We start from the raw sequence: 16,802 nt of genomic DNA, 5'->3' as shown, positions 1-16,802 counted from the left end.
CAGCTGCTCATCCCAGAACACAAGGGCCACATAGATACAAAAAAAACATTCGCAAACCTGCTTAGGACAGCCCAGAGTTTTAGCCTTTTCACATCTGTAACGGCAAGATGGACGATGCAAGCTGTAAATTTCTTCATCTAGTGTGTCAATCTCACTATGCTATCATACTCCCAAATTTCCTGGTATTCTAATTAGGATATGCTGCAGCTAGCATAGCAAAAAATCTGAAGTGACATGGTCAATGTTTGCTATCCTGAGGAGAAAAAAAAGGCAACAGCATGGATATTGTAGAGGAGATTCAACCTTGATGAAATTTTAACCAAAATTTGTGCTATTCTTTTGTATTTAGGAGTAGTGGCACTGAAACTTTGTATACTTGGATAGGTTGTTGGATTTTTTTCCCATTGGAAATCGTAGTTTTAAGTTGTTCCTTCTGTTTTCTGTTAAATAATATCCTGTTGCTAAATAAATGCAACCTTATGAGATGATCAGACTCATGGAAGAATATGAACTCGGTATAGCTGCTCCATATCTGTTCGTACTGGCTGAAGATGGTTGCTGTTTGGTGAAGTTACAAGCCATCATGTAAAAACCAACCTCAAGAGACCCCATCAAAGTTAGTCCAGCTGGGAGAATTTCAGGAAATACCTGGGTGCGTGCCTTTCAGGAGACCGCTCAAGTTCCTGGCTCACTTTCAGTATATCCCCAAAACCTCCTTGGCCAGAGTGATCCTGCTACAGAACATGATCTCTGTCACCCTCCAAAACTTTGGATCTGCCTGGTTATGCCAGACAAAAGTGGAGGCGGCATGGTAACTAAACTTTGATCTCTTCTCTTCTGCTCTGGAATGAGGAACATCCTTGGCCAACATTTCATTGCTCTGGGAGTTCTCAACATCTCTCTCTCTGGCATGCCTGATTAGTCACTGAGCTCTGCTTGCTGAAATTAAGCCTTACAAATTTCATCAGCTTGCTGAGCTGGAGGCATTTAGCCTCTCCTTCACAGGGAAATGGTCGGACAGGAGCAGCTGCTTGCCTGAGATAACCCAAGACATACTGAACAGGAATCTGTCCTGATCTATACAGCCTCAGTTGCCCCAGGACGCATCATGTCATTATTCTTGGAAAATAGGTTCACTAGGACAGAATCGCCAGGGTGTCATGCTTGTTCATGTACACCTGTCCTGCAACATTCTTCAATGAGAATGGCTGCTTACCCTGCTTGATGACATCACTGTTGCTGGATGCCTGGAGATCCCTGGACTTGGCCCTAGACTCAAATTAATGTCAGGGAAGGGGAAATCTATGCCCCAGAGATTGCTAGGTCTTTGTAGGCAGATTTCTTCGAGGTCAGCAGCGAGTGCTGCTCCCTCGCCGCTGATCCCAAATTTCAGGTTATTAAAAAAAAGCTACTGCATGATTGTTTTAAATAGTTGTATCTTTGTTTTCTGTACATTTTAGTGGCAATTCTTTTTAAACTGCCACTTACCTAGACACTAGAACGAAGTTTACCTTTTTTGTTGCCAAAGCTGGATCCTGCCTGAGAAGGTCACACAAAGCAGTTAAATGTCCACTGGCAGCACATTTCAGCCATTCCTTTTCCAAAGGATCCAACTGCAAGAAACCAAAAATTTAGAATAGACCATTTAAAATGCAAGTTTTAAATTTGAAATCAATCTCACTTCCGTACAGACTTGTTGCAATTCAGTCTTATAAGATAATAGAGGAATACTCCAAGCAAGTGATTTATAACACAACTGTTACATACCTGGATGGAAACATGTTACATTAGATTCTAGCAAGTTTGAAATGCAATATTATTTATAATACAAGATTGAATCTAGCAGCTCTCAACATCCCTTTTATAGGGGTGCCGTCAATGCCAAGTACATGCCTGACAACTAGGATTTAGTCACTTGCTCATTTAAAGGTCATTTCCATTGCATTAATATAGTACAATGAATCGCCTGCTTACCTTTGGTGGGAGCTTCTTGCAGCTAGGATTTACCCAAACAGAAATGCATATGACATGTTGTGAACAAATATCCAGCAAAGTTTACCTTTTAGTCACCAACTGGCAAATGCAACCAGAAGTCCAACTGCTACATCTATCTTCTATTATTACCAGCCACAGCAGATTAAAATATGCAAACAGAGAGCAAGGTGGCAGAGCCAGCCTGGTGTTAAAATGCAGGCACAAATTTAAAGTTTCCTTTGCCTGCTAGCTGCAAGTCTGTTCTGTTAAAAGTCTGTGCAATCTCATCCATTTCCCAAAGACAGTGGTTCTATAGGACAACACGACTCCAAATTCGGCTCTAACTCTGCAAGAAAGCAAGTGCATCTGAGGCTGAAAGAAGTTACTGAGCTCAAAATGAAAAGGGACTATACTAAGAGTGCTTTCTGCTGACACTGGGTGGAATGGCAAGTGTTATCAGCAGCCCTCCACTTTACGAGAACAAAAAACTCATCAAAAAGCCTCTACATTGAAGGCACTGTAGTAGTACAAGTCATTGGAACTCGACATACTAAATCCAAGTTAGCGTCCATGAATCACCATATGTTTTAACTCTTGATCTCAACTACAAGAAGAAGCAGATGGAAGGAACTTTCCCACCCCCAGCCACTGAGACTGGCTAAAAACTGAGAAGTGAGAGATGGCTGATTACTGCCCAATAGGGTGCATTAGGATTATGGCAAGAGATGAGTGGACTCAAATATCAATGCAAGGAGTGGGAAACCTGTTTTACCTGCTGATAGAGACCATCACCAAGCAAACTCTCTCAGAATTCACAAATCAAGAGCTAAACTTAAAAAAAATTACAATGATCCATTGGTTTTATAGAATAAATTTGATCTTGGTTTCATCCCCAAATGTGCACGTACAATACATATAATGATTAAAACAAAGCTTTAAAGTATACAAAAAGTTTGAAAGGAGAGGGCCTTTACCTCTTTTGAAGCAGCTACACTTCCAGAAAATAGCATCAGAGTAAAGGCCAAATATACACAATAGAATAGATTAAAAGAAAAACACACAAAATTAAGATGGTATGGTTTAATGATGGAAATGCATTACCATTAAAGGAAGTACCTAGTAGCTGGGGTCTGTATGCACACTGTAGTTGTGGGTTCGTACACTGTCTTTTTACATTTAGAGCTTGGGCATGAATCTAACCACAACAAACAGGACTAAGTCTCCTCTCTGTACCAGTTTAAAGGGCCCTACATGAAATTAGTCTGGATAGACTCAATCCAGTTTTTAGTTGGCAAGATCCCACAGAAAATAACTAGTAGTCTCCATCTGGAGTAGCCAAAATGACGGGTAGTGTGGAAGATGAAAAAACTAATAGAGGAGTCATTCGGAATCGGTTTGGAGTTTGGTATTTGCAAAACCGAAGCATGAATGAGTTATTAAACCTGAGGGCGCCTGATGCTGACATTGAAAGAAAAATGTGTTCCATTCCCCATGATTCCTCACCTCGATTGGGATAAAATTAATCGAAAAAATGAATGAAATATATTGTTCTGGAACATTGTTTACAAATGAAGCAGCGTGCTTTGAAAACAACCATTTATTTCACCTCTAGTATCCTGTCAGCATGCCCAAGTTTGTGCCCAAAAAGAGCTAGGATGGAGTGCAGCCTGACCTGAAAATGGGATTGCAAATCCTACTGAATCATGCATTCCAATCTGACAATGGTATGAAAATGCACTTCTTGGTGATAGGTTTGGCAGGATTCCATGGTGCGTGGTTTACATACTGACCTTTTAAAAAGCATTTACACTGTTACAAACAAATGAATGCTAGAAGACCTTTAGTGCTAGTTAACTAACAAAAGAGGAGGATGAGACAGGACAGGGACAGACTTGGGGCAGGTGAGCATCAATTATAGAGAGCAGGTGGCCAGAAGTCAAAAGGGGTGGGGATTGAAGCATAACAAACAGGGCAGGGTACCATTAACAAGGAGGTGCCAACAAGTTCAATGGTAGGACAAGCAACACAAGTCGTCTCGAGTGAGAGGATGGGCAGGCACCAGCATGGGGGGGGGGGGGGGGGAATGTGGGGAGAATGGGGCGAGTGGGAAGCAACACAATTGATGCCTATGGATATGGCATGAGCAATTGTAATAAAACTTACCTGGCAGTGGCAAGACATGTTAAATTTACCTAACACAAGAGAACACTTAAAGGAAACACCGGGTCAGAGGCAGAAAAAAAAAATCAGAATCATACAACACAGAGGGAGGACATTAGGCTCATAGTGCCTTTGTGGGCTCTTTGAAAGAGCTATCCAATTGGTCTCACATCGCTGCTCTTTCCCTGTACCCCTGCAAGTTTTTCCCTTTTTAGGTGTATACCAAATTCCCTTTTTAAAGTTACTATAGAATCTGTCTCCACCACCCTTTCAGGCAATGGATTTCATGTTACAAATAATATTCACCTGTAGCACAACCTAGAGGAATGAGCCTGGGAGACGAAGCTTTGAGGAGCAGAAGTGCCACCGAGGTCTGATGGGTAGCTATAATGGTAAGGGAGCTCAACTTACTGCTTGAAAGTAACTTGCAATTGTAGTTTAAAGTGCAGTTAGTAGTGATGGAGGCCAGGAGTGGCAAATGCAACTGTTACAGAAATTGTTGCATAACAGAAAACCTACGCAGAAAGACTTTTATTATTTCTCTCACAGGATTGCATACAGTGAGTCAAGATCAAGAGTAGTCTTTAGTTGAGGGCAGCAAATAATTTGTTGAGGGCATACAGATGTAATTCAGTTACTATTTTAAAGTCACGTGTTCTATCGTTATTTTTGTATTTGATTATAAATGTCTCTGCCAACATTTAGAACGGAAGCTGTTTACATGACCTTGTCAATAACAACTTGAATTTATATAGCACCTTTAACAGAGAAAAAATTCCACAGAATTTCACAGGGGTGTAATCGAAACAGACGCCAAGCCAATGGTATGATGACCAACAGCTCAGTTAAAGAGGTGGATTTTAAAGTAGGATGCGTTTCGAGGGCAAATTCCAGAGTGAGGCACTTAGGCAGGAACCCAGCTTGTAGAGTTGGAGGAGGTTGCAGAGATAGGGAGGGACGAGGCCACAAAGGATTTAAACTTTAAAGATTGAGGTACTGTTTGACTGGGAGCCAATTTAGCTCAGGGGTAATGGGTGAGCAGAACTTGAGAGATACAGGCTGCAGAGCTTTTGGATGCATTGAGGTTTACAGAAGATGGAAGGTCAACAAAAAGTCCATTTGAATAGTAGAGTCTGGAGGAAGGGCATGGTTGGGAGTTTCAGTGGCAGATGGTCTGATGTAGGGGCAGAGACAGTGATGTTAGGGAGTTGGAGGTTGGTGCTTTTTAATTATGGAAAGGAGATGGGATTTGAAGTTCAGTTTGGGGATCAGTCCACTTCAGCCTCAGACAATGGTTGGGCAGCGGGATGACATGGTGGCAAAGGTATGGAGTTTGGGTAAGGGCTGAAGAATATGATTTCTGTCTTTCTAATATTTGCTTGGAAGAAATCATGGCTCATCCAAGACTCAAAGCTGGACAAGCAGTTTGACAACGTAAAGGCAGTGAAGTAACAGGGTCAGAGGTAGTGCAGGAGTAGAACTTGATGGCCTCAGTGTGCACGGAAGCTGGCACCATAATCTGCAGATGAATCGGAGAGTCATTTATGCCACAGAAGCAGCCATTCGACCAATCTCCATGGAGCGATCCAGTCAGTCCCACTCCCCCACTCAATACCTGTAGCTGCTAAGGGGAAACATGCAGTTGAAAGGTGGTCTGGGGGAGGGGGTGTGTGGGGGAAGTGATGGCAAGAATACATCCTTAGGGGACTCACAAATTAATAGTACAGGGAAAAGAAGAAAAGCCATTGCTGGAGATGCTCTACAATTGAATAGGTAAAAGTGGAACCTAGCAAGGGCACTTAGACCAGGTTGGACAACAGAGGAGAGACTCTGAAGGAGGACGGCGTGTTTGACTGTGTCAAAGGTTGCAGAGAGGTAACAGAATAAATCATGCACCTCAATTATAAGAAGCAGAGAATGGCATTTGTGACTTTAGTTAGGGTCTTTTCATGGCATGACAGGGCAAAAACCTGATGAGAGAGATTCAAATTAACTTGTAGGAGAGATAGTCACAGATGTGGGAGGTAATAACATTATCAAGACTCGAGAGGACAGAGGTTGGAGATGGAATTTGTAAAAAAAAGAACTTTTTCCCCCCCAAGGAGGAGTAATGGTGGCTTTGAAAGGGAGGAGGACATTACAAGAGGAAAGGGAAAGATTTACAACGTCAACTAGCATGAGGGCCAGGTAGAGAAGTGCAGTCGTCAGCAGTTTTGTGGGAATGCAGTCAAAGAGCAGTTTGAGAGTCTCATGGATAAGACTGTCATACTGAAATTACACCCTTCCACAAGTGTTGGCGCTGCATACTTCCAGTGATGGGAGGATGTAATTACAGTGCAATCTGGTTTGCAGAGACAGTTTTCACTATAAATGGGCACAGGAATTTATAATAGGAAAAAAGTGGGAAAATTGACAGGAAATGCATGCAGATATAAGGTTAATATCATAAACAGATATATATTGAAAATATACTGATAAGTGCTAGAAAAAAATGCATTACTGGGAGGGAAGGGGAAGCAAATAACTAGAAGGGTGGAGAATGAAAGAGTGTGAGCACTATAGAAAGTCAAGATAGTGGTGATCACGTTTTTTTCCAGTATTGCTTTAACTGCTATGGTTATTTACAGCAGCCAAAAACAAAGCCAAAATTTGTACGGCAACTCAAACTTTTGGGAAACTCAAAAAGTCAGCATTTTGAAAATTACCTGTTTATCGGGGGTAAACTGGACTACATAGTATGTATTGGATTCAGAACTGGCTCGGTCATAGAAGACAGAGGGTATCAGTGGATGGGTGTTTTTCTGAATGGAGGGATGTGACTATTGGTGTTCCGCAGGGATCAGTGCTGGGACATTTGCTATTTGTAGTATATATAAATGATTTGGAGGAAAATGTAGCTGGTCTGATTAGTAAGTTTGCGGACGACACAAAGGTTGGTGGAGTTGCAGATAACGATGAGGATTGTCAGAGGATACAGCAGGATATAGATCGGTTGGAGACTTGGGCAGAGAAATTGCAGATGGAGTTTAATCCGGACAAATGTGAGGTAATGCATTTTGGAAGGTCTAATGCAGTTGGGAGGTATACAGTAAATGGCAGAACCCTTAGGAGTATTGACAGGCAGAGAGATCTGGGCGTACAGGTCCACAGGTCACTGAAAGTGGCAACGCAGGTGGATAAGGTAGTCAAGAAGGCAAATGGCATGCTTGCCTTCATCGGTCGGGGCATAGAGTATAAAAATTGGCAAGTCATGTTGCAGCTGTACAGAACCTTAGTTAGGCCACACTTAGAATATTGCATGCAATTCTGGTCGCCACACTACCAGAAGGACGTGGAGGCTTTGGAGAAGGTACAGAGGAGGTTTACCAGGATGTTGCCTGGTCTGGAGGGTATTAGCTATGAGGAGAGGTTGGAAAAACTCGGATTGTTTTCACTGAAACGATGGAGGTGGAGGGGCGACATGATAGAGGTTTGCAAAGTTATGAGCAGCATGGACAGAGTCAATAGTCAGAAGCTTTTTCCCAGGGTGGAAGAGTCAGTTACTAAGGGACATAGGTTTAAGGTGCGAGGGGCAAAGTTTAGAGGGGATGTGCGAACCAAGTTTTTTTACACAGAGGGTGGTGAATGCCTGGAACTTGCTGCCAGGGGAGGTGGTGGAAGCAGATACGATAGCGACGTTTAAGAGGCATCTTGACAAATACATGAATAGGAAGGGAATAGAGGGATATGGGCCCCGGAAGTGCAGAAGGTTTTAGTTTAGGCAGGCATCAAGATCGGCTCAGGCTTGGAGGGCCGAATGGCCTGTTCCTGTGCTGTGCTGTTCTTTGTTCTTTGTTGGACTCGATTCATACTAGTCTGAGACACAATTAATATACAGCAGTTCTGGTCAGTGAAAGGTCATGCTGATTCCTGATTTCTGCAAGTCCAGTAGTCACCACCGCTCCCTCAACTGCTGACAAATTCAAAATTGCTTGCTCCTGTGGGATGTGCAGCTGAACAAACTGGACACTTCATTTCAGGTGAACTTTAGAAATATAGAAAGTGAGCCAGAACATGGATGTTGCATCAAATGCAATGCCACAGAATTCAACATCCATGTAAACATTGATCACTGCAATTACAGTTGGATTATAGCGCATGCCATTAATCAGAATAATAACTCTGTATTCCATTGCATTGGCAGGAATATATTGATCTGAAATTACTATGGAAGTAGTAATGGAATAAAACAATCGTAAATACACACAATTTAAAGTTGTGGCAGGAAGCCAAAATAAATATAGTCCCTCAGCCTCTAGCTTCATACCATGTAGCAGGGCGACCTTTGTAATAATTAATTTAAAATCACATTAGAAGATATGATCTGAAATCAGAGGATAAACAACAGAAAATTGTGCAGTGAAAATGGGCAGATATCCTATTGTAGATCAGATTAATCTGCCTGTGTAAATGGGATTCAGGTGGAGGACTCAATTTGAAAAAGCAGCTTGAATTCAGGTGCTACTTCCATTATTAAATTAATTAGGGAAAAACAATATGAAGTTGCTCACAGTATATTGTTGAAACATGAGAATTATTTGTAGAGATAGAAGGTTAGCAATTATATTCTTAATGAGATGTTCAACTATGGCAAAAATTCTATTTATATATGTACTTACGAGTTATTCCACTTCTGTACAACTAAATGAGTAATACCCCTCATCCCTCAAAATATTCAAAAATGTATATTAATATATTTTTTCAGTTAGTTTTAATCATCCTTATCCAAAGTCTTGCCAAAATTCACCCTCATGGCTTCTGTGCCTGAATGAATGTAGGTCAAGATTAGAACAAAGAACAAAGAACAGTACAGCACAGGAACAGGCCATTCAGCCCTCCAAGCCTGCGCCAATCTTGATGCCTGCCTAAACTAAAAACCTTCTGCACTTCCGGAGACCGTTTCCCTCTATTCCCATCCTATTCATGTATTTGTCAAGATGCCTCTTAAAACGTCATTATCGTACCTGCTTCCACCACCTCCCCCGGCAGCAAGTTCCAGGCACTCACCACCCTCTGTGTAAAGAACTTGCCTCGCACATCCCCTCTAATGTTTGCCCCTCTCACCTTAAACCTACGTCCCCGAGTAACTGACTCTTCCACCCTGGGAAAAAGCTTCTGACTATCCACTCTGTCCATGCCGCTCATAACTTTGTAAACCTCTATCATGTCACCCCTCCACCTCCGTCGTTCCAGTGAAAACAATCCGAGTTTATCCAACCTCTCCTCATAGCTAATGCCCTCCAGACCAGGCAACATCCTGGTAAACCTCTTCTGTACCCTCTCCAAAGCGTCCACGTCCTTCTGGTAGTGTGGCGACCAGAATTGCACGCAATATTCTAGGTGTGGCCTAACTAAAGTTCTGTACAGCTGCAGCATGACTTGCCAATTTTTATACTCTATGCCCCGACCGACGAAGGCAAGCATGCCGTATTAGGAGTCAATAATTTAAATCAAGACTCAGATTACTGATTGCTCAAGATGAAATCTGCTGCAGTGGTCAGGGTTAGAAGACAGGAGAGGTAAATAGACCTAGCCTTTGGCATGGGGCACAATAAAGGGACAGAAAGGAGATATGGAAGATAGTAGAAAGGAGAAGACAGGGAATGGGGCGGCACAGTGGCGCAGTGGTTAGCACCGCAGCCTCACAGCTCCAGCGACCCGGGTTCAATTCTGGGTACTGCCTGTGTGGAGTTTGCAAGTTCTTCCTGTGTCTGCGTGGGTTTCCTCCGGGTGCTCCGGTTTCCTCCCACAAGCCAAAAGACTTGCAGGTTGGTAGGTAAATTGGCCATTATAAATTGCCCCTAGTATAGGTAGGTGGTAGGGAAATATAGGGACAGGTGGGGATGTGGTAGGAATATGGGATTAGTGTAGGATTAGTATATATGGGTGGTTGATGGTCGGCACAGACTCGGTGGGCCGAAGGGCCTGTTTCAGTGCTGTATCTCTAAACTAAACTAAACAAACAGCAAGCAAAGGGTTGAGAAGAGGCTTATGATTGATTTAATGGTGCAGTCAGCAGGGTGCAGTGAAAGGAAGTCTGTAGGAGCTGTAAGGGTCCAATTTTTGAAAAATATTTATTTGCATTTAAACCCAATTATTTCCCTCCTTTAATTTCCTACACTAACATGAGTCCTCACTAACAACAACAGCAAGAGAATCAGACTGCTCCACAGTGACACACAGTGGCTAGATTCCAGAACTAATGTACAGACTCAACCCAGTTCTTTTACTGTTAATTTTCAGTGCACTTTTAAATCAGCTATTACTTTGCCAGCCAATATTATGTAAAATTTAACACAGAAAGCCCTTATCATATCACCAGCTACTGGCATAAATGGTACTGCAGGTAAATGTTGAAACTTTTATAACAGGATTTTTCAATGCATTTTGAAATGGAATGTTACAACTCACTCAGCAATTATAGTTAAATATCATAATTGAACTGTTTTGAGACTCTTATTTTTTCAGACACAAAGAACCACACAAAAAGTACTTAACATGACAGAGGACTTCCGGCTGTTACATGGAAGCATGGAAACAGTCTAACGTTAACACTCCAGTTTTCATTGCAGATTGGTGGTAAAGGCAATTTCACTGAAACCAGGGTATTATTCACATTGTATCTGAACTGGTGCTTTGGATTATAAAACAATGGAATTTCTAACCAAAGTTTTCACATTACAGCAGATATTACAAGGTAACTATGATAGATGGAGCAATAAAAGCTGTCGTATAATCTTAGGGATCACAAAACTTTATCTACTGCAAGAGCAAAGCTGACTGGTTTATCACTCAATCCCTAAAGTGATCGTATACATTTATAACCTTCTTGTAATACACTATTGATGTTTTTTTCTGGTCCACAAGTCTTGTCACTAAAGTTAATTTTTTTTCTGCTACTGCTCCCCACATCCATATTTTGCAGCCTTAGAGAATAGCTTCCACTCCAAGACTCACCAAATTGTCCTACAGTACTAAGACCTAGTCACAAAAAGTCAGCATCAGGAAGAAAAGGGAATATAGTTAACCGCTTTACCTTTCTAGTCACCATTTTTATATAAATCCTTGTACATAATCATATGAGTTGACTTAAATCTGTCAGTTATGATTTTTGTCATTATTGAACATGTCATCGCAGTTACAATAAAAAAATGCAAAGTAGTATGGTTTGATTTCAAAAAACCTGAAAGGATAATACTAGATACAAAAGAATAGATCTTTTGCAGTATCCCAGTCAGATTTAGTCTGTGTCTGTCTGATGGATGATTACATAGCATTATTACTGACAGAGTTAAAGTATTAAGGATAGTTTTTGATGTATCCAGTAATAAGATCTAATTTGCTGATCATTTTCTGCAATCACAGTTGCTTTAATGTCACCACTTTAGTGTAATTACTTGTTGGAATAATACACTATGCACATCCATAAGGCAGCTTTACACATTCCCAGAATAAAATTCACTTAGTATCAAGGGATTACACCACTACTTATTCACTGCATCCCATTCAGTGAAGAATGACCCAAGGCTAATAAAAACAGATCTTGGCAGACAATTAAACTGGGCTTCTGCTTTCATGATAAATGATCCTTCAACAACTGCAACAGTTCAAAATTGGCATTATGTTTACTATTAGAAGTATACTTCAGAATCAATGACCTTTAATAAATTAATACATAAGCAACACTTTGCTATAATTCAAGCACCCAAAGCAGTGTCTATGAGTGATGTCAAAATTCAGTGTGACACTATATACCTCTGCATGCATACTTACTTCAATAGCGCACAGAGTGTGTCTAGCTGACATTTTTGCTTCCCCTTGTAAACGTCCTGAGATGTCTACCACATTTTCACAAAAGATGCCTTCAAATATCCTCAACCATTCCCTCCTAAGTGTTCTCAGATGTCTGCAATATTGCATCCATTACTTGTTACACAGACTGGACAATACTGTACACTGAAAAGCTCTGTGGACTTAACTGGACATTACATTGAGAATAAAAGCTGGCTAGGAGGGCTACAATTATAAATCAGTGACAGTGAAGATCATGTGGTATGGATCACATTAACATATGAAGTGCATATACATATATCACATGTAGATAACTTTCCAGATGATACTTGAGTGGATCAGCTTATTGGAGCTCCAAAGGATTGTTCCACAAGAATATGAGGAAATGAGTTTGAGCTCAAAGTTTCATTTGTAGTAAATTCGGAAACCCAGCCATGTTGTCGAAGGAGATATGAGCAACTAGCAGATAATTCCTGAAAGGGCAATGGGGAAGGGAGAAAAGCAAACCATGGAAGGAGAGTTATCTTGAGCTTATCTTACACATCTTGCAATGCTTGGAAGCATGCCACTTTTTACTTGTTCACGTGGAATGAGACAGAGAAAATTGAAGAAATTTGATACCGGATATAACAGTTAACTGATTGTTTCAGGGTAACTGTCAGAGGAGAGAGTAAACAGAAATCAAATTTTATTTCTAAACCCAATGACTTACAGGATGGAATACTGCAGATGACACTAAAATAGGTGGGATAGTAAGTTGCAATAAAGAAATAAAAAATTTACATATGGATAGGTTAAGTGAATGGGCCAAAATTTGGTAGATGGAGTTTAACGTGGATAAGTGCGAGGTTATCCATTTTGGTTGGAAGAATAGAAAGGCAAATTATCTAAATGGAGAGAAACTTCAGAGTGCTTCGGTGCAGAGGGATCTGGGTGTCCTCGTGCATGATTCGCTAAAAACTAGTATGCAGGTACAGCAGGTAATAAGGAAGACAAATGGAATTTTGGCATTTATTGCTAAAGGAATAGAATATAAAAGTAGGGAATTGTTGCTGCAACTGTACAAGGCATTAGTGAGACCGCACCGGAAGTATTGCATACAGTTTTGGTCCCCTTGAGGATGGATGTAATTGCGTTGGAGGCAGTTCAGAGGAGGTTCACTAGATTGATTCCGGAGATGAGGGGTTTGTCTTATGAAGAGAGATTGAGCAGTTTAGGTCTTTACTCTCTAGAGTTTAGAAGAATGAGAGGAGATCTAATTGAGGTATATAAGATGATTAAGGGGATTGACAAAGTGGACGTAGAGAGGATGTTTCCTCTTGTGGGGCAATCTAGAACAAGAGGTTATAGTTTTAGGATAAGGGGTAGCAGATTTAAAACAGAGATGAGGAGAAATTACTTCTCTCAAAGGGTCGTGAGTCTGTGGAATTCACTGCCCCAGAGTGTGGTGGATGCCAGGACATTGAGTAAATTTGAGGAGATAGACAGATTTTTAATTAGCAATGGGTTGAAGGATTATGGAGAACAGGCAGGGAAGTGGAGTTGAGGCCGAGATGGGATCAGCCATGATCGTATTGAATGGCGGAGCAGGCTCGAGGGGCTGAATTGTTTACTCCTGCTCTTAGTTCTTATGCCGAAGGGTTCCAAGTTTGTAGACGACACCAGATTTGGTGTGGCCAATGATGCTAACCAATCAGGAGGGGCTAGGTGAATGTGCAATGAGTAATACAAGGCTCAGCTAAAATTAGCCTGAAGCATTGAGTTTTGGGAGAAGCAAGGATATGGATTACATAGTAAATGGCAACATAACAGATTAGAAGATATCTAGAGTTTTTGGTGTTAACAAGTGGTGAAAATAAACAAATAAAATGATGGAACAGAGAGCTATGCATAGGACTTAGGACTATGCATACAAGTCCAAGGAGGTGAGTTTATAGAATTATAGAATGATACAGCAGAGAAGGAGCTCTTCGCAACAGCTACTCAATTAATCCCACTCCCCTGCTATAGCCCCACAGTGCTCAAATAAAATTCCTTTCTGAAGGTTACTATAGAATCTACTTCGACCACTATTTCAGACAGTGTATTTCAGATCGTAACAATTTGCTGCATTTTTTCCCCCCTCATGTTGCTTCTGGTTCTTTTGTCAATTACTTTAATACTGTTACCAACAGTACTGGTTACCAACATGTCTGCCACTGGAAACAGTTTCTCCTTATTTACTCCATCAAACTATTCACGATCTTGAATACCTTTATCAAATCTCGACCCAACCTCCTCTGCTCTAAGGAGATTAAACCAAGCTGCTCCACATAACTGAAGTCCTTCATTGCTGGCACCATTCTATTAAATCGCTTCTGCACCTTAGCTAAGGCTTGGACATGGTTCATAAAGTATGGCACCCAAAATGTGACATAATCCCCCATGTGGGGACGAATCAGCATTTTACAAAATTTATAAATAATAATATAAAAGCAAAATACTGCAGATGCTGGAAATCTGAAATAAAAACAAGAAATGCTGGAAATACTGAGCAGGTCTGACAGCATCTGTGGAGAGAGAAGCAGAGTTAATGTTTCAGGTCAGTGACCCTTCATCAGAAACAGGCAAAGGCTAGAAATGTAATAGGTTTTAAGCAAATTAAGCAGGGGTGGGGCAAGAGATAACAAAAGTAAAGGTGTTGATATTACAGGATCACAGAAAATAACTGACCAGAAGATCATGGAGCAACGTTACAAAAGTTAGCATGACTTCCTTGCTTTTGGAGTATATGGCTCTATTAATAAAGCCAAGGAGCCCACATGGCTTTAACAACCTTCACAAATTGTCCTGTCACTTTCAAAGATTTGTGTACATGCACCCATGTCTCTCTGTTCTTGCAACCCCTTTAAAATTGCACTGTAACTCCTGAGACTGATAGGAGGTCATATTTGCGCATGTGCAAAGACTGTGGCATCATCAGAACAGTGTCGGGAGTAATTTGCCAATACAAGCTCCAAGTTCAATCTGCATTTGCATGCACTGATGACATCACAGAGAGATGACTGATTGGATGCTGCCTTGGTGATGACACTACCCACTCACCCAGCAGCGCAACTTTTCAAATCAGCAGGCAGCTCTCTCCACCCCCCAGCGTCCGTCCCTCTCTCCTCACACCCCCAGCATCCGTCCCCTTCTCCTCTCCCCACCCCTCAGCGTCCATCCCCCTCTCCTCTCCCCGCCCCCCAGCGTCCGTCCCCCTCGCCTCTCCCCACCCCCCCAGCATCCGTCCCCCACTCCTCTCCCCACCCCCCCAGCGTCCGTCCCTCTCCCTCTCTACCCCCCTCGCCAAGCATCCCTCTCTCTCTCTCCCCACCGCCCCCCCACAAGTGTCTGTCTCTCTCTCACCCCCAGCATCCCTCTCGCTCTTCGCTCAACAAGCGCCCCTCTCGCTCTCCCAACCCCCAAAGATCCCTCTATCCCTCTCTTTCTCCCCCCCAGCGTCCCTCCCTCCCTCTCTCTACCCGCAAGCGTCCCTCCCTCTCTCTCTTTCTCCCCCCCACCCCAAGCATCCCTCCCTCTCTCTCTTTCACCCCCGCAAGCATCCCTCCCCGTCACTCATTCTCCCCCACAAGCGTCCGTCCCTCTCTCTTTCTCCCCACGAAGCAGCCCTCCCTCTCTCTCTTTCACCCCCCCAAGCATCCCTCTCTCTCTTTCACCCCTCAAGCGTCCCTCACTCTCTCTTTCTCCCCCCACCAAGCGTCTCTCTCTCTCACCTCCCCCTCCACCCCCTCAACCATCTCTCTCTACTCTCCCTGGCCCCCCACAAGCGCTCCTCTCTCCTTACCCCCACCTATGGACCCCCTCTACCTCCATGCCCCCAACACAGTCCCTCCCCCCACACAATCCCTCCCCCTTTCCCTCCCTCCCACCCCCCCGCCACAGTCCCTCCACCTCTCCCTCCCTCCCATACAGTCCCTCCCTCAACCTCCCCCAACACAGTCCAAACCCCTCTCCCTCCCTCCCCCCCATACAGTCCCTTCCCCAACCTCCCCCAACCCCTCTCCCTCCCTCCCCCCATACAGTCCCGCCCCCAACATTCCCCACACAGTCCCTACTCCTCTCTCTCCCACCCAAAGTCCCTCCCCCACTCCCGCCCTCCCTCTCCCTAACCCGCCACACAGTCCCTCCCCCAACCTCCCCCCACACAGTCCCTCTCCCTCTCCCACAGTCCCCCTCTCCCCCCCCCCACAGTCCCTCTCCCTCTCCCCCCCCCCACACAGTCCCTCCCCCACTCCCTCCCCCCCACACAGTCCCTCTCCCTCCCCCCACACAGTCCCCCTCCCTCTCCCTCCCCCACACAGTCCCCCTCCCTCTCCCTCCCCCCACACAGTCCCCCTCCCGCTCCCTCCCCCCACACAGTCCCCCTCCCTCCCCCCACAGTCCCTCTCCCCACACAGTCTCTCTCCCTCTCCCTCCCCCCACACAGTCTCTCTCCCTCCCCCCACACAGTCCCTCCCTCCCCCCACACAGTCCCTCCCCCTCCCTCCCCCACAGTCCCTCTTCCTCCCCCCAGTCTCTCTCCCTCCCCCCCACACACAGTCTCTCTCCCTCCTCCTCCCCCCCCACACACAGTCTCTCTCCCCCCCCCCTCCCCCCCACACACAGTCTCTCTCCCTCACACAGTCTCTCCCCCCTGCCTTGCACCCACAAAGTCTCTCCCCCATCCCTCACTCATTGTCATATGTTTTCATCAATGGATCCACGTCCTCCTGAAGTCTGTTATTGTCCTCCTCATTGAGAATTGTGTGTCAGCTACAAATTGTGAAATTACTCCCTGTATACCCAAGTCCAGGCCA

The 16,802-nt window shown here is 43.6% G+C and overlaps 1 protein-coding gene across 1 annotated transcript in view; it reads right to left on the bottom strand.

Moving 5' to 3' along the window:
* Positions 1 to 16,802, bottom strand: part of LOC137378262 (ankyrin repeat domain-containing protein SOWAHA-like) — a 104,473-nt gene that overhangs the window by 11,071 nt on the left and 76,600 nt on the right. The window contains exon 6 of the mRNA XM_068048503.1: positions 1,512 to 1,613. Within this exon, the coding sequence (XP_067904604.1) occupies positions 1,512 to 1,613 (102 nt within the window). The remainder of the gene's footprint in view (positions 1 to 1,511; positions 1,614 to 16,802) is intronic.

This window comes from Heterodontus francisci, chromosome 16, assembly GCF_036365525.1.
Source record: "Heterodontus francisci isolate sHetFra1 chromosome 16, sHetFra1.hap1, whole genome shotgun sequence".
NCBI lineage: Eukaryota > Metazoa > Chordata > Chondrichthyes > Heterodontiformes > Heterodontidae > Heterodontus > Heterodontus francisci.
The sequence above is the reverse complement of the archived record's forward strand: the minus strand, read 5'-3'. Positions and strand labels throughout refer to the sequence as shown.